General features: G+C 35.2%; 1 protein-coding gene across 1 annotated transcript; it reads left to right on the plus strand.

The window, feature by feature from the left end:
- The first annotated feature begins 14,473 nt into the window (after nt 1-14,473).
- LOC149005904 (putative disease resistance protein At5g66900) lies at nt 14,474-23,732 on the plus strand. The gene is given in 7 exon segments (XM_089136007.1): nt 14,474-15,440; nt 18,606-19,589; nt 20,697-21,151; nt 21,536-21,626; nt 21,629-21,887; nt 22,413-22,615; nt 22,714-23,732. Coding segments are annotated over 7 exon segments (3,777 nt in total). The 3' UTR covers nt 23,532-23,732.
- Nucleotides 23,733-27,968: the final 4,236 nt, after the last annotated feature.

The following is a 27,968-nucleotide window of genomic DNA, read 5'->3' on the forward strand; positions in this document are numbered from 1 at the left end:
TTAAGAAAATATGGCTACATTTTTCTTCCTAAAGTGCCCTTAATCATCATCGTCATTTATTAAATAGGTATCATTAATTATGTCCAACAATATAATTCTAAATTCTCTTCAAAATGACTAGATTTTTAATTCCTAAATACCCTCAATCATTAAGAAAATAAATTTAAAATTTGTATGTCTATAATTGCAATTGTAATTTTGACGTTATACTTTCAATAATACCAACATTAATTGTACGAAAAAAATTACATAAACACTCCCAAAATTTATTTTATTATGTTTATATCCTTTATTGTATATAAATCATACATTTACTATTAGAATAATAAAGTTAAAGGATGGTCGTCATCCATTGTATTTTCCAAAATTCTAGTTTGCCCTCTTAATCCCAAATTAAAAAAAAAAATAAAATTATACCCTAGAATATAGGACAGGGTTTATATGTATTTTTTTATAATAAAAATTTCAAAATTTATTAAAAAAAAAGTATCTTGTAGAAAGGTAATTCCAAACGTATTTTTAGTTTAAAAAAAAATATATTTTACAGATTAATCATCAAACAATTTTCTTATTTTGATACAAAATGAGTTTCAGTGCTATTTTTGAAATCATGCCAAACACAGCCTTGGTCATCCTAGCTGCATTTCTTGCATTTCAAATGATATAACAAGTCACACTTATGACATAAAACGTTCAGGTTAATTGGTCCAAATTCCATTTCATGGAAGAAAAAATCTTAATACAAAGGTCAAGCTGGTCATTGAAAGAGAAGTATATCATAGACAACCCAAAGGACCCGCTTTCCATAACTGGTTAACCCAGTCACATTTAAAGAAGACATGAGTAATTGTCTCGTTATGGTGGTTGCAAAAACAACAGAAGGGGTCGATAGTACCATCGGCCAATGATGGAAGCCATTGGGAGTCTTAGAATTTAAGAGTTTCCAAAGAAAATTTTATGGTGTGGCATCATTTGAGTTTTCAGAAAAGGTCTCCACTTCTTTGTACAATACAATAGAAGATGGTCGGTATAATACACAGACTCTACAAATGACATTACACATTATAGGAACGTTAATCTAAGACCGAATCATTTGGATCCATTAATGGCCATTGTTATTGGCTGGCTTAGTTATGCCCTTCATTTTGGGTCATTTAATCTGAACTTCTTTTTTAAATAACTCACCTGGCATGAGCTGAAAGTATTCACAGTTATTTACTTTGATCATCACAGATTCATTTGAAATTGGTATGAGATGCATGTATATAACTACTTCTATAAACCCAACTAGTCTTCACTCCACCTAAAGAAAATCATCTATCTATATACCATGACCCAAATTAGTTTTCACAGAATTTTTCATGAAAACTAATCAACAAATAAGATTGAGTTTGATAAATGTTGTCTCATATATTATGATTAGGACATGGGAGGAGAACCAAAAAACAAATAAGTATATATATGAATTTTATATTATGTTTTCAATGGTATTCATTTAGTAATAAGCACAGATCTATAGATTATATGTTGTAGTTACTATGGTAATGATTTAGACATTTATTTTTTAACTATTGACCAAAAGCAGGGGAGAACTTCTTATTGCTTATAAAAATCTATTGCGATGATTTGAGGAAATATTACTAAACTAGTGGACTTAAATTATATTTCTAGGCACATCTTTGGTTTGCAGTTGTGGGTTTTACAGCCTTCTTATAAATCTTTCATAGGTGGAAAACCGCCAAGGAATCCTCCCATGAAAGATTTTCTAAGAGCCAAAATGTAATGACCAACCAAAATTGAAAACTTAAAAAATAAAAATTTATTATCTTTCAAAGATTTCACGGGTAAATATCTTGCTTCTTATTTATCCTTCATAACATTGTAAAGAATAAGGTGTACCTGGCTGTTTTTGCAGGTGACTTCGTCATACACCTACTTGGTATCCTCTTTCTTCTTCTCTACAAGACCTGGTAGAAATCATGGGTATTTCTCCTGATCTTTTCTTGGCTGGACTTTGACATGACCACAACTAGATGTCTGCGATTTTTTCGGGCACCCTCTTGGGTCGACCTGTTGAACTTTCCATTTTTCTTCACTTAGTGGAAAAATACTGATATTCTTGTGATTACGCCAACCATTACTGAACTTGTAAAGAAAGGAAAGAATGATTACTAACAAAGCATGGATTTTCCAGATCTACACATTGACATTTGGTTTTATGGTAATTGGGCACAAAAATGGCTCTTGAAATAGAACAACCAAGAATTTGATTGCCGGGATCGTGCTAATTCCATAAAAATCAGTATTGAGAAGCATGTGCCCATCATTCTAGCAATGGCACCAAAGATAAATATAGTCTCTCTATATCTTTGTGGTTAGTAGAGAATTAGCCATTGGACCGGATTTGTCGTGAAATTGAGATTGTATCATTTCCGACCTTATCAGAGAAGGGCCCGCTCAAACAAAGGGTAAGGCAAGACTTATTGAGAAAGGCTCTTTGAGGGTCGTGCTAAAAGGAGGAAGATAGACTATAAGCCGAGGAAGAATTTCTATGTTAATGATTTAGGTGTTTATTTTTCTAAGTACTGATTTAAATTTGATGAGAAAATCTTTCTGTTTCTAATAAAATCCATTGTGATGATTTGAAGAAAAAATTGTTACCTTAATATCATAAATATTAAATTTAAATTCTATCTTAACATCACAAATATTAAACTCAAAATTTTGTGAAATCCGGTGAAATCTCTAAATTAGACAACTTTTCCCTCCTTAATTTATGTCTCCAGCTTCCCGAGTAACAAGTGCTCTTTCTGCCCTCTTCAGCCCATATAACGACTTCAATACATTTTCAGTTGTGCAAATTCACCATTGCCAAAACGAGAATGATGAGTAGAAGGCAATGACTAAGCAGTGTGAAATAGTTTCAATAGGAAATAAGTTTTGTTAGAAGAAGTCTTATTTGTTTGGTTTGTTTGTGGGTTTCTACTTGTGTTTCCAGGTTGTTGTTTTACTTGAAGGTTCAATATTGAGTTGGTAAAATTTACGAGAAAACTGCTTCAAATTTGAAATTGATAAGTACTAGGATTAGTATCGAGGAGAAAAGAGCAACAGCTGAAAATAGTAATAGCAAGTAAAGCCTGGAGAACTAAATAAAAGATTGACTAGTATTTGTACAAATCATCAAGAATGATTGAAATTAGGTATGCGATCTGGGTCGAACACTGGATTAGTTAGGGCAAAGCCTTGAAAACCGGGGTCGGTAAATAAAAACAAATAAAAATAAAAAGAAGCATTGAAATTACATATCACAATATGTTATTTTGTAATTGATTTTTACACGAAAATATTGCGCTGCAAAAGGTGGGCATGGTTGCAAGTTGCAACGAGAGAAGGACTAGCAGTTGCATGTTAGAAAGAAAAAAAATGTTAGCATAATTTCTAAATGACGATCTCGGATTCTTTATCCAAATTGTTATGACTCATCACCATTGTAAGATTGATGTATTTCTTTTTTTATTTTTCATTTTTTATCTTATTTGCTTTTTTGGAATTGTTTGATAAGGTTGCTAATTTCGTCCATGGAAGCTTGTTTTGACAAGTAGGGTATCCAACAGGAATTTTTTATTTTATTTTTTTGGTACAAATGAGCATATTAAGCCCGGGAATGGGGATATTAATAAGCTTTAGCAACCCACGACCTCTTCACTAGGAGGTGTTGGTTTCACCACTAGAACAGTTCTGCCTTAGCTGTTACAGAAAATACGAGATTATAATATAATTTTTTTTTCTTCTTTCAATTACCATACATGTGGAAGACTTGACTCAAACATGATTTTGTATTGGCTTAAGATATGAGGAAACTAACCCAAGTTTACTTGATAGGACTCGCAGTGAGACTGGACCAAAATGGATGAACTTGTCAAAAAAAAAAATGACTAAACCAAACTTGGTCCCCATGTTAACTTGAATATAAATTCTAGAGAAGTTTTCACTACTTGGATATATCAAGTTTGGCCCTATCCCATCTTGACCTCGAATAAGTATTGTCGTCAAATCTTTTGCCTTTAGAGCAGTTCAGGATTGAGTAATATACCTGGGCTGGTTAGTCTCAATCCCAACATGCACCTTGTAGGATACGTTAGGTAAAATTAGGGCAACAAAGTAGAAATATTTATTGTTTTATTATCAAGTGATAGGGATTAACATTAGAGTTAGGATTAGGATCTAGATCAGGTTTTTAAGTTTGAATTCCTTCAGGGCCAGAGGCGAGGCTCTACCTTATGCTGACGTCAATCATATATATAAAAACTACTCCAGAATGTAGTTGAGGAGCACATAAGCTGACCTTGATGAACTTCAAATTCAAAAAAATCAAGGTTTTAAAGATTGAGCCCAACCAGCCGCTATTACAACCTTAAACTATACATTCAAAATCATTACTTCTTAATTACCAAAGTTATCTACTAATTACTTGGGCTTATTCATAAACTCAATCATTTAGATCTCTGCAAGTGCCTCTTGTGGTTGATTTGCTTAGTCATGCGTTATTTTTTTGTCATTTGGTATGTATTTGGCTTGTCTTTTAAAAGTACAATTAGCATGTGTTTCAGAGAAGTATTCACAGTTATTTACTTTCATCACACATCCATTTTGCATGTACAAAAAATGTGTTTTAAAAGTCATCCTTCTATAAAACAAACTTAAACTTCACCCCATTTTCATAAGCTATAAATTGACATTAACTACCACTAGCTATGATAGTTTTGAAAGAACTATACGCTAAACTAATTATTCTTTTAATAAATATATAATATTAACAAAAACAAATATGGCTTGAGCTTTGTGGACGTGGATGTTGTGTTACTTGTGCATGTTAAAATTTGAAACATTGGAAGAAACCAATAAACAGGTGAGTATAATCTTTATTTAAAGATTATATATATTTATGATTTGAATATATTAGAATAAGAGAAGATCATGAGATTATAGAAAATATAATAATTATTAAATTTCTTGATATTTTTGTGGATGTTGTCTTAGATATTATGATTAGGACATGGGAGGAAAAGCAATGAACTTAGCCTATATTGGATTATATATTATGTTTTCAATGGAATTGCTTTTAGTAATAAGCACATCTGTACTATGTATTGTGGTTTATGAGGAATTGATTTTAGTATCTCTTTTTAAGTGTTGTTTGAAAGCGAGTAATTTTTTTTTTTTCTTCTGATGAATTAATCAATTAGTTATATTTATTGTTGATAAAATAATTCAAACATATGAAAAAAATTTAAGTTTAGGAATCGAAGTTAGTGAAACACTTACTGAGAGCTAAGAAGCAAACTAAGGGGAGTGTGATGAACTTAGGTGTCTGTGTTATAAAAAGGAAACTACCATTGAGGTAATTAACTGTGATCCAATTATCTTCGATGTTCTCTTGGAGAAAATCCAGTATTTTATAATTTTTATTTGTTCATCCCAAAAAATTTTATTTGAAAATTTTTATCTTCTTGTGTATTTTAGCCGTTGGTTTGTTAATCGTTAGAGCTTAGAAGTTAGCTCATCCAAGCTATGCTTCCGAACAGACTCACCCAAATCGAACCGTGTTATAAATTTGGGAGACTCAAACATAATCATCATTATCGGATTTTTTTTCTTCTAGGGTTCTCATTCTCGCAGGGTGTTCTTTTTTCCATTTCTACAAAACGTTGGCTTTGTATATGAGACACATTTGGTTGAGCTCCATCGTTGAGCTTTTGCTGCCGTATCGCAAGTTGCAGGTTGAGCTTCTTCTTCTTCTAAATCAACATCTGTCACGGAACATCATCCTTGAGCTCCATCGTTGAGGTGAATCGCAAGTTCAGTGTCGACCTTCTTCTTCGGTTTTACATTCTAAAAATCCAGGTGAATCAACAGCTGCCTCTGTCTTGCGTCAACCTGATCATGTCTTCCATAGTTGGTTATCTTGGTTTTATGCTATTTACCACCTCATGATACCTTTGATTAAATCAAATGCATTCTCTCAATGTCTGTTGTAACAAAATGTAAACGATACACTAGTTTCATGTCTTTGTTTTGGTTCAAATATGCTCAGAAGCCTGTGTTGGCTTTATTTTCGTGGATCACTAACTTGATCTTGTCTTTATCTTATAATTTACAACATTATCAGTTTACTCTAATGGTTTTCTGGACTTCATCATTCAATTACGGAACCTCCCCTTCCCCCTCCTTTTCCCTACCCACACAAGGGTCCTCCCACCCTTCCTCTTCACCCCAGCCCCTCCCCTCCCCCTGCGCAACCCTATTCCCTCTTCCCTCATCCTTATGACACCCTAACCCTTCCCAGAAGTCTCATTACTTAATCCAGGAACTCCTTCAAGACTGCTACTGAACGCTCAAAGTGTCTTTGCACTCATGGGTATCCTCTATTTCATTTGCCTTTCTTCTTTAAAGAAAATTTTCATTCCATGCTACCCCTTGCTTACCATATAAAAAAGACCACCACCCTTTTGTATGAATTCCAATGGGAAGTATGCTTTGCTGTCCTGGATGCTGGTCTTGTGCTGCAGCCCAGCATTGTGAAGCAAGATAAGCAACATTTACTGTCCAGTATGTAAATAGTCGACTGTGAAAATCTGTTAGTCCCAGATTGACACTGAGAGGGGGTGAATCAGTGTCTTCAAAAATTCACCACAATGTGGCTGGGTCTACCAGACAGTGTACCACCACTCTGCAATCAAGGCACTCCAATATGTGCAACAAAGAAAAATAAACAAAAACGCAATGCACCAGAGTTTACGTGGTTCAGCCAAATTGCCTACATCCACGGAATAATACCCAACCTAGGGTTTCGTATATTACTCAATACACTCTTAGATATTTTGACTGCTACAACAGTCCAGGAACACCAATCCCTGTTATAGTCTAAAATGCAATTCAAACAAGGGCACCAACCCCAACCCCCTAAACAAGCTCCAACTTGCTAGGTCACATTATTTTGACTGCTACAACAGTCCAGGAACACCAATCCCTGCTATAGTCTAAATGCAATTCAGACAAGGGCACCAACCCCAACCCCCTAGACAAGCTCCAACTTGCTAGGTCACAATGTAAACCAATAATTCAAGTTCCCCAAATTACATATGATCTAGGTTCTTCATCATTAATCATAACCTAGAAAATAATAGACAATCACTTGTGAATACGGGTTACCTCAACTTGTGTAAGATGCATGGTAACAATACTTGTTTCTCTTTTTCTCCAACTCTTTTTTTTCTCTCTTTTCAATCTTTTTCAGTTTTCTCTCTTTAAAAAAGCCATAACAACCATGTTCCCTTCTTTTCTTCTGCTGCTTCTCTTTTCTTCTCTTTCACTTTCTTTCTTGTTTAGCAAAACAAAAGACTTCTTATTCCCAAGCTTTCGATCTCCATAGCCAACCAACGTCTTCTGGTTCGACCTCCACGCTATTCCCAAGCTCCTCAAAACGTCCTTCTCTTTTGCTCTCCTTTTATAGATTAATTTAACTCAGAGTTCCTATCTGACTTAAACAATGAGCGTTTTAACGTACAAATCGGACTAACTTCGAGATCTCCAATGAACAATCCCACCGTTGGATTTGAATATCAAGAAGTCGTGAAGCTCTCCTCCAAAAATCAGCTCAATCGGACACTGGATGACCATCCGATGAAGAGGTTGATCAAAACTGGACTCAGAGTTTGAATCAAACTCAGAGTTCCTATCTGACTTAAACAAGGAGTGTTTTGACGTACCAATAGGACTAACTTAGAGATCTCCAATGAACAATCCCACCGTTGGATTTGAAGATCAAGAAGTCGTGAAGGTCTCCTCCAAAAATCGGTTCAATCGGACACTGTATGACCATCCGACCATCGATGAAAGGGTTGATCAACGCTGGACAGAGACCCTCAAAAACGGAATTCTTGAGTTTTCTTTATTTGAATTTGATTCTTTCTCTCAAATCTAATTTCCATATCAAAGCCCACTTAAGTTGCCAACAATGACAACACCTTCATTTTAGGCCAATGGAACAACAAAATCATTAAAAAGTTGTGGGAATACCTGAGGAATTAGCAAGATCAAGTTACAATGGATGAAGATACTTCATTTAAAGAACTTATTTATTTTTTTTGATAGTTGTGGGGATTATTTTAAACTTCACTTTTACTTTTGCTAGTTCACTTTCACTTTTGCTATATAGGTCCAAGCACAAGATCTTCATATCAGTACACGTAGAACTTTTGTTGCTCACCTAACAGAATTGTCTATGTTCTAAAAATATCCTTTTTGTATGTGAGACCCTCTTTAAAACATACCCACCATTCTAATCCCTTCCACCCTATTTAGAGAAAGTGATGTAGCTTGTATTTGATGATGATGATTACCATTAAGCATCAGTCATGTTATTGAATTTTATAATGGTTACTTCTTGATTAATTGTAGCTTGTATTTGAAGGAAGGTTGCCCTTTTTATAAAAAGCAACTGGTTTTACATTCAGATATTGTCAAACTGAGGTGTTTGCTTGAGATATAATTCTGAGTTTTATTTTGAAATTGGTCATGATAAGGATCACCACATTTGAATGCATTAAGTCAATCTGAGGTGGTATGCTTCAGTAGTCTTGCTACTATTGAGTGTATGTGGAACTTTAATTAGATTGTCTTAGCTGATAGGGCTTTCAGTATTGGAGCTTTCAAAAGAAGAAACATGAGAGGAAGTTTGTTAGCTTTCAGTTGTATTTTTGTTGCTCTTATCTATGGCGAATTCATTTCCCAATGAATTTCTATCCCTTCTATAAAATGTCTAGCAGTATTCAAGAGTGGTTTCTTAACTTATTAGGAGCCTAACTAATAAATTGTTGTTGTCATCATGTCCTCTGAGAATGTACCTTCTAGGATTAACAGGTAAAAACAAATCGAAGATCATCTCTCTTCAGCAAAAACTCGAAACTTTTCTCAAAATTTTATTTATACTCTAGATTTTGGCAATACAAAAGAAGAGCTAATTTTAATTGGAACCTCCCATTATTTCAAAATCAAGGAGGGATAAATGAATGCAGAAAAGTTATGCCACAATGAAGAGATATTCTTTTATTGATCCTAGTTGAGCCGATTCTAAGGATTCAAAACAAAGATTAGGGCTATGTACTGGTCTAGGGCACACTATCTAATGCTATGTATTGATCCTAGTTCTACTTTTTATGTGTTCAGAATGATGCTTATCAGGCCAGGTTGTTACAACTTGCTCTGCTCTGGCTTTATTCAAATCAACAGTCAAATAGTAATGGGTGCAAGCATCTTCCCTGTATCTGGCTACCATGGCTCCAGGTTGGGTTCAATTACTGTTGATCTTATGGGTTTTGGGACCGATTGATTCTGGTAGGGATTCAAGGAACCCCATTCATTCCCAGTTTGAATTCTTGTCAAGATGAGCTGCATGGTATACATGGATGGTATGCAGTTGCTGTAATTTTTTGCCTTGAATCTGTAAGTTCATTTATTCTCCTATGGCAATGCAGGACCCAAAAGAAGGGAACTGGTAGATGCAATTTGGGAGTGACTATGTGTTAGGCTACTGGCCTTCCTTCCTTTTCTCATACTTGGCAGATAGTGCTTCCATGATAGAGTGGGGAGGAGAGGTTGTAAACTCTGAACCAAATGGTGAGCACACAGCAACTCCGATGGGCAGTGGACATTTCCCTGAAGAAGGCTTTGGCAAGGCAAATTATTTCAGGAATATTCAGGTTGTCGATCCATCCAACCATTTGAAAACTCCTAAAGGGATTGGAACCTTCACTGAACAATCCAATTGCTATGATGTCCAAAATAGGTCATCCAACTACCGCAACAGTTAGTACTTGCAGTTGTTTTTCTTAATTCCTATAATTTAATAATATTTTATTTTATCCAAAAAAAAAAAAAAAAAAACACTACCGCAACAGTATTTCAGTGCTGAAGCTCAAAACAATACTTTTTATACATCCACCAGATCAGTCGGGAGGTATAGGAGTTGTTTCTAGCTTGTTCAAAGACCAAATTATTCAATTCTCTCTCAACTTATTTTCTTATATTGATGAGATACAGTATTGTGGATTAGATTGACAAATTGTAAGGTATTTCCAAATATTGCTTCTTCAATGATTTTAAAGAGAATTGCATTGGTTCACAAAGATGACACTCTTGGATAGATGGATACCTTAACTCTCTGAATCATGTTCAATTTTAAATTGAAAACTTGAAGTTATTGAACATTCAAATATTTGGTATAGATTGTTTACTGCACAGATAAAGCTAACGTCTTCATGGGTGTGTGAGCTTCTTACACATGTGATTGTCCCATATTGAGTGATGTGGTTGATTTCCCTTCTCTTCCTGTGAAAAGCTCTGGAAGCCCTTCAAGAAACTTATCCAGAATAAGAATTATTATAGATTATTTAATAAGTTATTGATAATTAAAACCCAAGAAAAAAACCATTTTAATGCCAGAGGATCAAATACCTTAAACCCTAGTAACATCACTTTCACCAAAACTTACTACCAACCATGAGTTCAAAAAGCTTAGAATGAACTCGTTAACAACTCTACTGAGTTGAAAGTTGGAAACTATAATTGGGTTCTAATGGGATTATGTTTAATTAGTGATATTTAATCTTGACCAATAAATGTGTCTCAATAATTTCATGGTTGATGTATTGAATTTTGTAAATTATTGTTATGCTCTTTGGTTAATCAAATAAAATAACAAAGCAGATTCACTTTACCAAGCAGGTTTTCAAAAAGATTCATTTTCAGAATCAGGGTAACCAAACGCTAATTCTGACAGATTCACTTTCAGAATCAGAGTAACCAAATGTTGATTCTGACAGATTCACTTGCCATAATCAGGGTAACCAAACACGATTTTTTTAAGAATATGATTCTACATAACCTAATTCCACAGACTCATGATTCCCTAGAAACATGATTCTGAACCCGATTTCACAGAATTGCGGACCGTGGAGGATTCCAGAATTCCAAAAAGTGGAGTTTCATTCCTAGGACTCTTTGCCTTCCTTGCATTTGAGTGGGAGAGTTTCAGCATCTAAAAAGGGATTTTCAGAGAATGGTTCTCTCTATGTGCTTGATTTGTAGATTTAATAACTTTTATGTTGTGGGTTGATCTGTAGATTTAATAACTTGATTGAGATCCTTAATTACTTGAACAATGCTGCCTCCATTGCTAATTTAGTTAGTACCTAAATGTTAATTGGGATTTGAGTTAATTAGTGATTAGGCAAATCGACTTGCAAAATTTATTTATTAAACACTAGATTATGGAAATGGTGCATACATAAGGAACTAAATCGAAACGGAGCAAATAGCATATGAAAAACTTATAACATTACATACAATATTAATAGTCTATGATCTACTGTCCCTAATACGTTGCTCCCAGTCATTGGTCTCTGAAACTCTTCCGCTCAAATTGAAGGAAGGCGAAGAGTTTTGGGAATGGAAATCCCCCCTTGAAATTTTGGAATCCTCCACAGTTCAGTCATAAGATCAATTAGATTGGCAAACCGGAGGAAAATCACTTAAATTGTGCGGTCTGAATTTAAAATTCCATAACTGATTTGGGTTTTAACTATAGTATTTTGGTTTTTAACCATTATTTTGATTAAGGATAATTTAGTATTTTAACTACTAAGATGATTACAGTAATTTATGGTTTATTGAAAAAAATGTTCTTAACTAATGGTAATTTAGAGTTTTACAAAATTATTTAACGATAAAAATTAAATTAAATAAAAAAAGTTAACAGATGAGAAGTATTTGATATATTTACTAGATAAGAAAGAAAGTAAGTGACAATTATCTAACTAAGAGGGGGTTTAAGTGATATTTGTTCAGTTAAAAAGGTAATATGTGATATTTACCCTTTAAAAAAAATATTAAGTTTGTTTGTAAAATAACCAAAACATTCCTTTCACCCATACCTCCCTTCACACTCAGCTTTGCAGAAAATCACCCACCTGATCCTACTTGTCAAAGATTAACCCTCATTCAAAATTTTTAAAAATATATAAATAAAATTCAGCGATTTTGTAATAGGTTTTTTTTTTTTGGTAAACATAAATATTTATTATACACCTAGTTGAGGAAGATTCTGCAACCAGGGAGTGGAATGTGGCCAAAATGTCCTACACAGTGGTGGACACGACCTTCCGAGCCAGGGCATCAGCACAAGAATTTGAAGCTCTTGGAATTTTTACAGAAGTGTAAACATCAATTGTAGAACTTAAAGCAAATACATCATCTAGGATATCCTTTGTAACTTGAGATTGAGAGCTGTCCAACCCTAAGAGGTAAGAGATACAAGCTGCATGCATTATCTGAAGCAATCTGAATACATCGATAACCGCGATCAATGGCAGCAAGAACGCTCCGTGGAATAGCAATAATCTAACTTATTCCTCTCGATTATATTTTCAGCTAAGCCTAAATCACGATCTTTTGCATCATAGGTTTCTATTAACTTCTTCGAATTATTCTCATCAGAAGACGATACGTCTCAATGAATGGTTTTTTTTTAGCTTTGGATCATTTTTCCATTGGTCAGAGATTCTATGAAACTCATCAGATCCTTCTAAAATCTGAATTTCATCCATCTAAGTCTCGCTCCCATTGGTTCGGTTGTTGATGATTTTGAAGTGAGGAATTTGGCTTCTTCTTCCCTATATATCTGCAATCATTTTTATGACTTTTGATTCCCAACTTCTTTCTTGTTTTCAACTTATTTCTTCAACTTATTTCTCCACTGCTAATGTTATCAAATCTGAGGAGAAACTTGGATCACCTGAATTTTGAAGGTTGAACGCATGAATTGAATGAAGGCCACAACGAACAGTGACTGAGAGATGCTCGTCTCAACCAAAAAGTCAAAAAAAAAAAAAATTACGACTCTCCACCGACCATGTGCGAGAAGGCAAGATGACGAAATTGTTCAACTGTATTTTCTTCGATATTTCATAAAAGAAATAAATTACCACTCTCCACCCACCATGTGATAGAAGGCAAGATGACGAAATTGTTCAACTTCAAATTTTGTAGTCTATTGGTCCCGTTGTTGCTTGTTCTCGTTGCGTCAAGAATAACGTGGCTGGCAGGAATATTTGGGGGGGGGAATAAGAAATAAACTCCTCTCCTAAATATATGGTAAAGAGACATACGAATGAGAATCCCCACTCTTTTTAATCACAAACTCACAAACTCCCAAAGCATATGTGAAGAATATTATTCACCACGAAAAGTAGTTTAGCCAGTATTATAAACTCTTTTTACCAAAAAATAAAATAAATTAAAATACCCCCAAACCCAGTTTTTGGGGTATTTTTATCAATAATTTTGATCATTTTAGCCCAAATTTGATGCCTATCCTAATTTGATGCAAATATGTAGTAAATTTGAATTATTTCTTATAAATTCTTCTATTTAAAGCCCTACATCATTATACATGTTACCTTTTGAGGACTAAATCATTATAACATAATTGAAATGATTATCCATTCACTTTGAAGATTTCAAATATCTAGAGATTTCAAATCTATAAATTTCAAATCTATGGAGTTATAATTTATAAAATTAGATGTTTGGTTGTGTGACCCTAGATTCATGAAATCTAGAGATTCACATCCTTACACAAAAACGTGATTTGATCGACATGATTTCCGGTTTCACCCATGCTATCAAATGTATAAAGATTTGAACCGTAATTCAATAAATATTTTTTAGGATAAATCACCCATTTCATTCAAAAATTCAAACTAACCAAACACGTTAATTTTACGAACCATGAGTGTAAAAAGGTGAAGTCTCTAGATTTCATGAATCTAGAGATTTCAAATCTCTGGATTCATGTAATCAAAAAAATTCCTTCATAATTTAAATTGTTTCCATAAATTATTTAATGTATACACTCTTTAGAACTCAAGGATATAGAGATACGAGCCTATAGAACAGATCCTATTCAAGTAAAGTCTTCATGTATATACTCTTCCCTAACCACATTTGGCATGTTAAATTTTGAGAATTAAATCACTAGAATATAATTGGTAAGATTGCTCATTAATCTTAAAGATTTTATATAAAATGTCTTCTTAATTTGAATTATTTCCAGAAATTATTCTACGATAGATTCTCCTCCTAATTATATATAGCACATTACTTTTTGAGTCTTGAATCATTGTGATAGAATTGGTAAGATTGTCCATTGATTCTAAAGATCTTGCTATTCTAAAGATTTTGCTGTAGAATCGCAAGAAAAATTGCTCGGATATTACCAAATTCTTTCGATATTGCGATTCTCTGCTTTCAACTCATCTACGCTATATCTGTGACAGTATCCCAGCCAAGAAAACTGGTAAAGAGAGGTATCTAACCTTGATATCCTGAGGACGGAGCAGGTAGAGAAACAGAGATGGCAAATGCAAGCTTGCATGAAACAGCTAAAGTCCTCAGTTCTAGGGCTGACGAGCTTTTGCTTAAACTACTAGGCGGGGAGGTTAAGCCCAAGAATTTTCGGGAAGAACTTAACCTACTCCAAGAAACTCTCCAACGAAGCAGATCTGTCTTGGAAAATTTGAGGATATGCGGTCGTACGAAAGAGGAGCTCATGGACTTCATTGAGAAATTGAAGGAAGGAAAGGACGACGTAAACAATTGCTATGTGGTCCTGTCTTGGAACAGCAAAGGTCTCAGGGGTCATTTCTCAAAGAAGATCATCAATTTGAAGAATGATATTGTCGAGTTCTGCCAACAGGAACAATTGAGACAAGATATGGCGAACGGAATCATCTTCCGTGCCAAAGCTGTGGAGCTTTTGCTTGTGGTATTAAAAATGAAAGTTAAGGCAGACCATTTCAGGGAAGATCTAAAACTGCTTCAACGTACTTTGGAATTACTAATTCCTCAGTTTGAGGATTTTAAGATACCTGATTTAGAGTCAAACAGTGGCAAGGTGAAGAAGCTGGAGAGATTCGTTGGGAAGCTACAGAAAGGAAAAAAGATTGTGCATGAGTGTTGCAAGGTTCCTCTCTGGAGAATCTGGCAGAGGTATAAGTACAACAATGACATCAAGAGTTTGCAGGAATGTATTCGCAAATTCTACGAGCAAGAGATTCAAGCCAGAACCCAGCCACTTGATATCCTCCCAGTGATTTGTAGGGACAGAAAACGACCTGGGCGTGTGAGATCTGCTGTTAACAATGAGGAATTGTTTGCTGTTCCTAAGCTTCCACAAGGCGTTGTTGGGATTGGTGTGTCTCTTGGAGCATTGAAAATGGAACTGTTAAGGAAAGATGTGACTGTGCTTCAAATATATGCTCCTGCAGGATGTGGGAAATCCATGTTAGCTACCATGCTTTGCCACGACAAAGAAGTTAAAGGTACCATAGCAAGCCCTGCAAGCTTTCTTACCTTCAAAATTTGTCAATGATAATATCTTTTAGGACAAATTCTAGGAGTCACTTGAGGTGCTATGGGCATCAAACCCTACTCATTGTCATTTTTATTTTCTTTTTCATTCATTTTCTTGTTATTCACGTTCTTCTATTATTATTCTAGCCTTCTCTAGATCCATGTAGCTGATCCTATTTATTTATGTTGTTGTTTTTGTTTTTTTGTTGATGATTGATATGCTAATGAAACTCGAACATTTCAAATCAAATTGTTTAACATATCTCCTACTAGCTTGACCAAATATAATAGAGTAGATCCAACCCATTCGACACAACATAAAATGAAAGGTCTCCTGGAACCATGCTTTAAGCAAAGATTCTATCGAGGATGAGCTTTCTTTGGGGAGTTTGGATCCTCTCCATGGAGAGGCTCTTCCAATGAGTTATAGGATACAGTAATGCAGCATATTCTAATTCAAGGACTAGGATAATCCAATGAGTGCCCTTAGATTAGAATATTACATGTGGCTGAATTTTATAATCCACTAGGAGATTTCCTTTGAGGAGAGGAGCCAACTACTTCTTCCAGAGTGTCCCATTTGGCCAACTTGAAGGTGAAAATAAATGTAATGCTAGATTTTGTAGTTAGTTTGTCTTTGTGGCCAACTAGAATATTTAGTAATTACAAATTCTATTGTGTGGTTTTGATAGTGCAAGCCATATTCAGTGGCAAGTGCACATTCACAGTCGGGATCCTCTACCTATCCGAGTAGAGGTATGTGCTCCCCTAGTATCTCTCCATTACACGTTAGGAGGGGGTCCATTGGAGTCCATTTAGGGTCCCGATTCATTTTGTCAAAACTCAGAGGTAGATCCCCCTAATATATTGTGGAAATGTGTGAGGGGAGCAAATCTCTACGCTGATGGATAGAGGATCCGGAATCCATATTTTCCTATGTTCTTCTCACATTTTTTCTTAAATCATTTCCAAGCCTATGTTTTTCTTAATTCGGTAGTTCCTTTTTAGAAAAGAAAATTTAATTTAAAGTTAATTTTTCTCCATAGTTAATTAAGGATAGTATTATAACTTGCAAAAGAGATAATAAGTAGGTATTGTGTTATTTTTGGCTTTTGGAAAATATATAGATGCCACATCATCGACTACGCTTCGGGGGGTTTGTTTTTAAACAAAGTTAAAGGTTGGATTAGCAATTTTAAAAAGTAGAGGGGATGTGTAATAAAATCATAGTACAAGGGGCCTATATCCCTATTTTTCGGATGTGTTTGATTACAAATCTGGGTCTTTTGTAATTTACTCTTGAATAATTTGTACCTTAGACCATTTCCCACATGATAACCTAAGCTTGAGGATTCTATCCGGTTTCAACGTTGCAAGTAATAGCTTGAAATAATCTAGTGATATGGTCACCACATTTTAACCAAAGGCATCTCCTTTTGATGCCACAATTCCTCCTCCCTTTGGAGCTCAAGATCTAATACTGATTACACCTCATCTTCTCTCTTCTGAGTCCAATCAATAATAAAGCCCCAATCTTTTTAGTGAGTTCGAATTCTCTGACCGCAAGCTAGAGGATTGTATTCCCTTGACATTCTTCTATCACACATTTAAGAGGGACGTTTACTCTTAGGTATTGATAAGATGAATAAGAAATAAACTTCTCTCCTAAATATATGGTAAAGATACATATGAATGAGGATCCCCACTCCTTTTAATCACAAAGTCCCAAAGCATCTGTGAGGAATACTATTCACCACGAAAAGTAGTTTAACGAGTATTATAAACTCTACTACTAATATATAATACGACGAAGTTTTGTCATTAACGGCTTTCTATTGATGGAGCTCACCAACTGTCTTGACTCTCTTGGGTCTTCATACCAGCTAGCTTTCATTTGGTTGATCAATAGTTTACATTGGAATTGTTTAGGATGTTAACATCAAACCTAAAAAAAAAATTTAATTATTAGTAATTGATTTGATTGATTAAAATATTAAAAAAAATTCCTTAGTAAACATTAAGACATTAAAAATTAATGAATTATTATATTACATCATTAATTATCTTCTCTCGTAGCTGGTGCCTCATGAACCTTGAGTCGAGCAATTTGTGGAAGAGAACAATTGTGAATTTTTAAATTATTAAAGATTATTGGATTATTATATTACATGATTAATTTTTAATAGTATAGTTGTATCTAGTGTTCCAAAAATCTCGAGTCAAGCAGCTTGTGGAAGAGGACTACATTATGAGTTTTTGTGTGAAAACATAAACAAGGGGACTTTCCTCTTCCCATGAAAGACTGAACCCCTCCGCCATGCACGGCAAGTGTGCTGGTAGGTGTTGAAAAGGTGAGTGGGTGTCTTAAGAAATATCAAATCTTGAGTAAATGACATTTTCTTCTACTGTAACATGAGGATTTGAATCCTAAGCAGCACCTAAAGTAACGGTCATCCATTGGCCAGTTACGACCTACGAATGAGTCGTAGATGTTACTATAAAATTTTATATCCGGTAGATCATTCCCAGTTTGATTTGATTGATGAACTAACCTAATTAGGATAATTTAAAAGCATCATAATCGGACCGTTAAAAAGTTTTGAGGGACACAAAGAGCTTATTCGTAGTTTTGCTGATGAATAGCAACTTGCACCAGGTGCAACCCAAGTTGAACGGCTCCATCGTACGTGCATTCTAAATATATTCTATCTTTCTTTTTGCGAATAGAAGATGTGCATTCTAAATATCAACATTAAATGACTGTCATTTCATTTTGGTGTGAACGTTTACTTAGTGTCGTCTTCACATTATTAAGACAAATATTTATAAAGGGAAGACACATGAGCATCTATCAGGAATATTACTCAGAACGAGCCAAATGAATCTTCAATCTGTAATAGTTTAACAAGTGTTATTAACGAGGAAGTTTCCTGGTGTTTTGATCTTGTCTGACATTACCATTAGCATTTGATCCATTATTTCACAAGTCAATGAGTGAACAGACTAAAATAAATCATTTAGAACGAAAGTCAGTCAAAATAATTAATTCTTCTCTGAAACTACTAGGAACTATGCATCCCAGCCAAGAAAACTGGGAAAGAGAGGTATCTAACCTTGAAATTCTGAGGACGGAGCAAGTAGAGAAACAAAGATGGCAAATGCAAGCTTGCATGAAACAGCTAGAGTCCTGCGTTTTAGTGCTAAGGTTCTTTTGCTTGAACTACTGGACGTGAAGGTTAAGCCCGAGAATTTTCGGGAAGAACTTAATCAACTCCAAGAAACTCTCCAATTAAGCAAACCTGTCTGGGAAAATTTGAGGATATGTGGTCGTAAGCAAAAGGAGCTCAAGGACTTCATTAAGAAATTGAGGGAAGGAAAACAGGACGTGAAGAATTGCTACGAGTTCCAGAATTGGAACACTAGAGGTCTCAAGGATCGTTACTCAAACAAGATCATCATTTTGAAGAATGATATTGTCGAGTTCTGCCAACAGGAACAATTGAGACAAGATATGGCGCATGGAATCATCTTCCGTGCCACAGCTGTAGAGCTTTTGCTTGTGGTATTAAAAATGAAAGTTAAGGCAGACCATTTCAGGGAAGATCTAAAACTGCTTCAACGTACTTTGGAATTACTGGTTCCTCAGTTTGAGGATTTTAAGATACCTGATTTGGAGTCAAACAGTGGCAAGGTGAAGGAGCTGGAGAGATTCGTTGGGAAGCTACAGAAAGGAAAAAAGATTGTGCATGAGTGTTGCAAGGTTCCTCTCTGGAGACTCTGGCAGAGGGATGAGTACAACAAAGTGATCAAAAGTTTGCAGGAAGGTACTCGCAAATTCTACGAGCAAGAGATTCAAGCCAGAACCCAGCCACTTGATATCCTCCCACTGATTCGTAGGGACAGAAAACGAACTTTGCGTGTGAGATCTGCTGTTAACAATGAGGAATTGTTTGCGGTTCCTAAGCTTCCACAAGGCGTTGTTGGGATTGGTGTGTCTCTTGGAGGATTGAAAATGGAACTGTTAAGAAAAGATGTGACTGTGCTTCACATACATGCTCCTGTGGGATGTGGGAAGTCCATGTTAGCTACCATGCTCTGCCATGACAAAGAAGTTAAAGGTACCATACCAAGCCCGCAAAGCCTTTTTACCTTCAAAATTTGCCAATGATAATATCTTTTAGGACAAATTCTAGGAGAGTCACTTGAGGTGGTATGGGCATTAAACCTTACTTATTGTCTTTTTTATTTTATTTTCATTCATTTTTACTTGTTATTCTTGTTCTTCTATTATTATTCTAGCCTTCTCTAGATCCATGTTGCTGATCCTATTTATTTCTGTTGTTGTTTTTGTTCTTTTAGTTGATGATTGATTTGCTACTGAAATTCCAACATTTCATTTCAAATCAAACTCTTTAACATATCCCAGAGCAAATCTAACCGAGTATATCCAATCCATTCAACACAACATAAAATGAAAGGTCTCCAGGAACTATGCCTTTGAGCAAAGATTCTATCCACGATGAGCTTTCTTTGGGGAGCTTGGATCCTCTCCCTAGGTAGGCTCTTCCAATGAGTTATAGGATACAATAACACATTATATTCTAATTCAAGGACTAAGATAAATCCAATGAGTTCCCTTAGATTAGAATATTACATGTGACTGAATTTTATAACCCACTAGGAGATCTCGAAGCCAACTACTTCTTCCGGAGTGTTCCATTTGGCCATCTTGAAGGTGAAAGTAAATGTAATGGTAGCTTTATAGTTAGTTGTCTATGTGGCCAACTAGAATATTTAGTAACTACAAATTCTATTATGTGGTTTCGATAGTGCAGGCTCTGCTGAGTGTACAGGCCCATATGCACAAGTCTAGATCCTCTACCTATCTGGGTAGAGGTTTGTGCTCTCCTTATATCTCTCCATCACACGTTAAGGGGGAGTCCATTGGAGCCAATTTGGGGTTCTAATTCATTTTGTCAAAGTAATTACCCCTTCTAATATATGATGGAAAAGTGTGAAGGGAGCAAAAAACTCTACCCGGATGGGTTGAGGATCCGGAATCCGTATGTGCCTATGTTCTTCTCACATTTTTTCTTAAATCATTTCCAAGCGTAAAATCTCAAAATCATATGCAGCACTATAGGAAGAAATTGTTCGTACATAATTTTCTAAAACTGAACTCCTTATTTTCTCTTTTGAGGCAAAACTTTGTCCGTTTGGTGCAGACAGATTCAAGGATAAAATATTCTTTGTATCTGATTCGAAGACTCCTGTCACCTCAAGGGCATATCCAGTGCCAGAGGCTTCCCTCACCTTAAACATCCTAGAAGGACTTCTTCAAGAGATCGGAAGTGAAGTGCCTCCCTCTTATTTAAGTGAAGATAGAACAAGCAAGCAATTCAAATTCCTTATGAGAGAAAGAAAATCCGAGCCTCTATTGTTGGTTCTGGATAATGTTTCTGACAAATCAATCATTGAAAAGCTCTTCTCCCGAACAGAAGGATATAAGATTCTGATTACATCAAGAGAACCATCCTACACAAATTCATTAGAGCATCATTCTGAATATCTCCTCAACGCCCTTAATCATCAAGATTCCATGACTCTCTTTCGTCAAACCGCACTATCTCAAGACGGGAATGAGGTCTGTTATAAGCCAGAGGAGGAAATTCTAAATGAGGTACTTTGTCAATCTTCCAATCCCACTTGGTTTCATACTGTGCATCCTAGTTTAGAGATTTATATTTCCATATGCAGCGTGTAATAACTGAAATTGAGACTATAAAATCAACAAAGACCAAAATCGATATCTAAAGTGTCTATTCTACAAGAAGTTTGGCATATGAGTTCGAATATATGTTGACCATTGGGCCCAAGTAGAGCAATGTTTCAGTTTGGGTCTGATGAGTTTTACTTTTTCCTACATTAAGACTGTTAGTGCCACATCCAGAGTACTTAAAGAGGTTAGCATTTTAACTTGTTTAGCCAATTTCTTATGCTATGGTGCATACATCCAATCCTGTCTGACCCATGATGAATTCTACCTAATGCTGTTTAACTGCAGATAGTAAAACACTGCGAAGGTTTCCCACTTGCCATTATTTTGATTGCCAAATCGTTGTATAGGCAGCCAGCAGAGAAATGGGAAAACATGGCAAAAAATTGTTTGGGGGTTCCTCTATTCTTGATTTTCATGTGAGATTACGAGAATATTGTGCAAGTAACTTGGTTCCTTTGGATGATAAACTTCGAGAGTGCTTTCTGGACTTGAGTTCCTTTCCTAAAGACAAACGGATCCGTGTCTCTGCTCTGATTGATATTTGGTGTGAGCTCTATGACCTAGAAAAGGAAGATTATGCATTTGTCAATCTTCTAAAAATTGCCTCTCAGAGTCTTGTTAAATTGGTTGGAAGCAGGTACGTATGTGTTCATTTTCATTTTTTTTTGTAATTTTCCTAATCAGTAATTAAATTACGTTGCACGTACTTTTTTTCAGTACTGAAACTGATTTTTTCAATGGCTAAGTTGATTGGAGAGAAATTCTTAATCTTGTTTCTCCATAGAAAGCTCTATTAAGGATTGACTGATGTTATGTTCTATTAATGATTTCTTAGATTCACATGGTAAACTGCAGCAACAATGCAACAAACACTTGCATCCCCCACTGAAAACTACCACCAAATCAAATCTCAGTGTTGACATTCTAAAATTAATTGAGTCTCAACCCCTGAACACCCCCACATATGAAGCTTGTATTGCGTTGGTGCTTGGTGGTCTCTAAATGTATATGAGTATAATGTTCAAAGAATGGAATGGATAGTGTTTACAACTAAGACTAACCTTTACCCCAAAAAAAAAACACAAAGAAGAAGAACATAGAAAGAAAGACTAGCCTACTTGTTGTATATGTTATCTATAAGCACTAAATTCATTTTCATCAGGGATACTGCAAAGGAGATTAATGCTAGCATCATCAATAAGCTATTTGTTACCCAATATGGTCTCTTTAGAGACCTGGCTATCTACCAGAGCCGGCAAGACAGAAAAAGATTTATCATGGATACAACAAAGAAAACCCTTCCAGAGAGCTGGAAAGAGCAAGAGAAGCACTATGTGGATGCCCATCTTGTTTCTCTCTACACAGGTTTCCTCTAGTAATCCTAGCACGCTGAATTGTTGTATTCCTTTTGTTTTTACTTTTCCTTCTTCTTTACATCATCAACAATTGACTGAATTTTGCAGGTGAAATGAGTCTGGAAAGTTGGTATGACTTGCAACTTCCTGGAACTGAGGTGCTGATTTTGAACTTATCTGCAAATAATTACGCCTTACCCCCATTTTTGCAAAAGATGAGGAAGCTAAAGGTTCTTATCATCGTAAACTCTGGATCAACCAATGCCAAGCTAACCAACTTGAAGACACTCACTGAATTGGACAACTTAAGGAGGATTAGGTTGGAGAAAGCCTTGATTCCTTCCTTTCAGGAAATCACATTGCTGAGAAATTTGCGGAGGGTATCCTTAATTATGTGTAATTTTGATGAAGCTTGGGAGAAACGCACCACCAGCATCTCTACCGTGTTACCGAATCTTGTTGAGATTGACATAAGTTACTGCCATGACCTGGTTGAATTGCCTGATTGGATTTGTGATATCATCAGTTTGCAGACGCTCAGTGTTACTTATTGTAACAACTTCTCTGCACTACCTGAGAGAATTGGATCAATGACAAACTTAGATTTGTTGAGGCTGCATGCATGTACTGGGTTGCACTACTTACCAGAATCAATAAAAGAACTCCAGAAGCTGAGGTTCCTTGATATATCTGATTGTCAAGAATTAAGAATGTTGCCTAACGGAATGGGTGAGTTACGTTGCCTGAAAAAGCTTGACATGAGTGGTTGCATTGAATTGCGCGAATTGCCATTTTCAGCTGATACTGTTACTCATTTAGAGGAGGTGATCTGTGACAAAGACAATGCTCATCTTTGGGAATCTCTATCATCTAATCTAACGATAACAGCTTTGCATAAAAACAATGTTGATTGGTGGATCGGCTAGGGTTTATCTATGACAACCAACTTCACTGAATTTTTATAGGCGACCAGAGTACCAATGGTTAAAAGGAGAGCTTCAGTGAATGAGGGGATGGATATATACATATGGCCTTGCAGTCTCTCTTCTCAGTGTTGTATTTTCCCTTATTGCATTGCATGATTTATTTCTACCTATTTTGTTCATACATTGAAATAAAATGTCTTGATAGGGTGATATTCTTTTGAAATATTAGGGTGTGAGGTTGAAGGCAGGGAACATGCTCTGCGAAAGTAATTTTTACTGATTTTTTTTAATTTTTTTTTTCTTTTCTACATTCTTAATTTAATAAAATGACCTTTAGCGGGAGAAGGAAAAAAAAATTTGTGTTTCGCCTCACAATTTAGCTGCTAAAAGTTTCAGTATAAGTTGAGTTCATCTGAGTGTATTAATTTATGCACTAGAGTACTTTCAAGTTGTATAATCTTTTTCCCCATTGTGAGGTCCGGGATCTGCATGTTATCTTTAGTCACGTTGTATTAAAAATATAAATCGAATTCTTATTCAGTATTCCATTTTTATTAACATATGCTTGTTTACTTTTATGTATGATATATGCTACCATACATAACCTCATATAGAGGAACATAGAAAACAACATAGCCAACGCAGAGCTGTTATAGATAATAAATAGTAATAATCCTTGTATTACTACTACATATAATATATTGTATAACAAAAAATATGATCCACATAATTAGGTGAATAATAATAATAATAATATATGTACCAAGATATATATAGAGAGAGAGAGAGGGGAAATTGTTGACTTGGCTTTTTTTTTTTTTTTTTTTTTTTTTTTTTTTTAATTGGCTTCCCAATGAACATGGGACAAGCAGATACCTGTGAAAGTGGCCATCTTATCTTGTACATCATTCAGTATATGAAATACCTTCTAGGATATTTTTGAGGACTTTGTGAGCATATCAATTAAGGCTTGATTGTCACTCTCAATATGCACATGTGAAAAGGCTAGATTAGAACACCACCATAGAGCTTTCTGATCGCTAGAGCTTTGGCTACTATATATAGAGTCCTAATAACTACATCCTTCTGGAAATGGGAATAGGAAATGACCTTGAGTGTCTCTAGCCAGTAGCGGACCCAGGATGCAATAGTGGGGGGGGGGGCGAAGAATGAAGACCAGATAACCTTCCCGTTTGGGATCCCACCTCTAAACTATTTTATTAAATTAAATAATAGACCCACATATATTTTGTGGGGCCCACGCATATTTAAAAAAATAATAATAAATTATTGATAATGATATTTTTTTTTTTTGACAAATATAGGTAAAATTAAAGCAACAATATAAAAAAAAATATGCACATGACTTCAACCTTAAAAAGTTAGATGCAAACCAAAAATTTATTTGATAGGAGATGTAAACCAAAAATTTTTTTTAGGTAAGAAATGCAAATCAATGGTAGTTAGTTTACCTACTAACTATAGACATGTTATTCACAATACAAAATCAAATAACAAAAATTGCAGAAGAAATAAATAAACATAGAATATAAAATCAAATAAAAAAAATAACAAAAAAGGAAAAGAGAAAAAGAGAAACAATAAATAATTTGAAAAAGAGACCTAATTGTGGAGTAGATTTTTTTCCAAATTTTCTTAAGCCACACTTATAGAAAATGAAGAGAATAAATAGGAAAAAAAAAGAGGAGAGGGGAGATAGTAGAATAAATAGGGATTGAAGAGTTAGTTTTTAATTAGAAATAACATTTTGATTTTTGAATACCTAATAAGATTTTTTTTCAAAAATTTCCTTTAACCTACGTTTATAGAAACAAAAGAGTATAAATAGAAAGAAAAGATGAGAGAGAAGAGAAGGGAGAACAAATAGGGATTGATGAATTAATTTTTTATTAGGAATGACATTTATACCCATCATTTTACCTTTAAAAATTGTTCACAATATTGGGGGGGGGGCAAATAGTGACATTTCACATGTCCAAAGAGAAAAAAACTAGAAAAATTAAAGGAATTAAGGGAATATGCATACAATTTTAAAAAATCCGCGGGGGGGGGGGGAGCATGGCCCCCTCCGGCCCCTTCATAGGTCCGCCCCTGTCTCTAGCTACTCCTCCAAAATTTGAGAGATGCTTCTCAGCAAAAGATGATTTATTGACATTCACCTTTATAAAAGGATGATTTGATGATTTGTTGAATTATCATTGGCCTTTGTGTTGTAAGTTGAATGCATTTGTCGATTAGCAATACCTAGGATCTAACTAGTGTAGTTGCTACTTGTTTTGGCATGGGGAGTGTTGGATTATCAATTAGAGAAGTGTAGAATCACCACAGTTGCCAGAAGGTGATGAGAATTCTCAAACTTAGTTCCTTGTTGATGTCTAAATGAGTGTACTGTTGTAAAATTGTCTACAAATGAGTCTAGAGACTAAGTGTCTGGTTCATGGTTGGGAGAGCTAACTTGCTCCACAAGTGAAAATGAATTGACACTGCAGAAAATGTTTTCTACCAAAACTACTTGTTGACCAAAAAACAAGCATCAAGTGGATAGAATGTGACCTCTACATAAAAGAAGATTAGGAGTGGGTGGCTTTTGAAGCAATGCTTTCCATGTAAAATGTAATGCTCGTGGTGGTAAAAGTATTCTCCACAACATTTTCCAGTGCGGGTTGATATGTTATTCTTTGCATGGACTCTTGTAGCTCATGTACAAATTTGACTGTAAAGGCTCTTGAAGCAACTAGTTTTCAAATTACTCGATCTTCAGTAAGCCAAGATGGAAGTGGAATGTTAATGATAATTTGTGCCACCTCTGGAGACCACCATTTTTGTACCAACGAGCGATCCCATCTTTAAGATATAGGATGAATAAAATCGGAAACCATTGTTAGAGCTAAAGCCACAAACAAAAAGCTTTCTTTAGCCATTCTTACATTTGGGATCCAAGGGTCTGTTCATGTGGATTAATTGTATGTCCAAATCCTACCTAATTAAACATTCTTTCCAAGATGAGGGGTCTTACCTGAAGCAAAGGTTTCCACCCCCACGAGACTTTAGATCCTACAATAGCTTCAAGGAAACTTGAGTTGGGGAAATATTTTTCTTTCATTATTTTACTCCAAAGAGAAGAGGTTGGTTGTGCCAATTCCCATTCCTTCCAAGACAGAAGAGCTATGTTTACTTTGTGCAAATTCTTAATATTTAAACCTCCTTGAAGCATTGGAGAATAGATAGTAGCAGTTCTTGTAAGCAAGCCATTGTGGCCCGGTCTGGCATTGAACCCGAATACAAAGTTAACTAATGTGGCAACTGAAGTTACTCAAGGAATTGAAGGTTTACTTGTCTTGTGGTGTGATAATGTGAGGGCCACATACCTAACCGCAAATCCAGTCTTTCACACTCACATGAAACATGTGGAAAATGATTACCCCTTTGTTCATGACAAGGTCTCTGAACGCCAACTTGAAGTTCATTTCATCTCCACAAAAGGATCAGTTGGCAAATATTTCACCAAATTGCTTTCATATCAACGATTTCAATTTCTCATGAGCAATCTCAACGTCTCAGATCTGCCGTTGAGCTTGAGGGGTCGTGTAACCTAATCGAGACCCATAGTAACTCACGCACAGCTAGTTGAAGGAGCCTAAACTGAAGCATTCTACCTCATGCGCCACACTCCAACATGATTTAAAATAGTCCAACTTGTGGTCTTTCACCTCTCATGCACAACACTTCAAAGAGATTCAGTTCAACATGGAAGTGACTCCAATCAATATGAAAAGTCTTATCTTAAACTTGAAGAGTTTGAACACATGTAAGCCTTCTCAACAATTGACTTTCTGAGAGATCCTTGTCCAAGATAGCTTAGGTGCACAGAATTGTAACAATGCAAGAAACTCAAAAGCACCTCTATAAATATCATGTACTTATCATTCTTGGAATAATATAGATCAAAATGCAGCACTCCTTTACCATCGTGGATGGAGGTTGTCCATCACAACCAAACCACATTAAACACTTGTCTTCTTCTTCTTTCCCCATAAAAATAACAATTCCTAACAAATATGCACCCAAATGGAATTGTCAGCAGATAAGATTGAGTATTGTGGATGTTATCTCATATCTTATGCTTAGGACATGGGAGGGCAACCAATGAAAAAGTGAGTATATATATGGATTATATATTATGTTTTCAATGGTATGGTTTTAGTAATAAGGACATCAGTGGATTATATGATGTGGTTTCTATGGTATTGATTCAGTAATTTGTATCTTAGGTATTGAGTGAAAGTTTTTCTTTTTATTTCAAATAAATTTTCATTCTGATGATATGAAGAAAAATTATTAAATCCATCGACTAAAATTATATCTAGATCTCACAAATATTAAACCTAAAAAAAATTACCAAATCCCGTGAAATCC

The sequence above is a fragment of the Hakea prostrata genome, chromosome 9 (assembly GCF_041222555.1).
Source record: "Hakea prostrata isolate BN-2017 chromosome 9, UWA_Hpros_2, whole genome shotgun sequence".
Classification (NCBI taxonomy): domain Eukaryota; kingdom Viridiplantae; phylum Streptophyta; class Magnoliopsida; order Proteales; family Proteaceae; genus Hakea; species Hakea prostrata.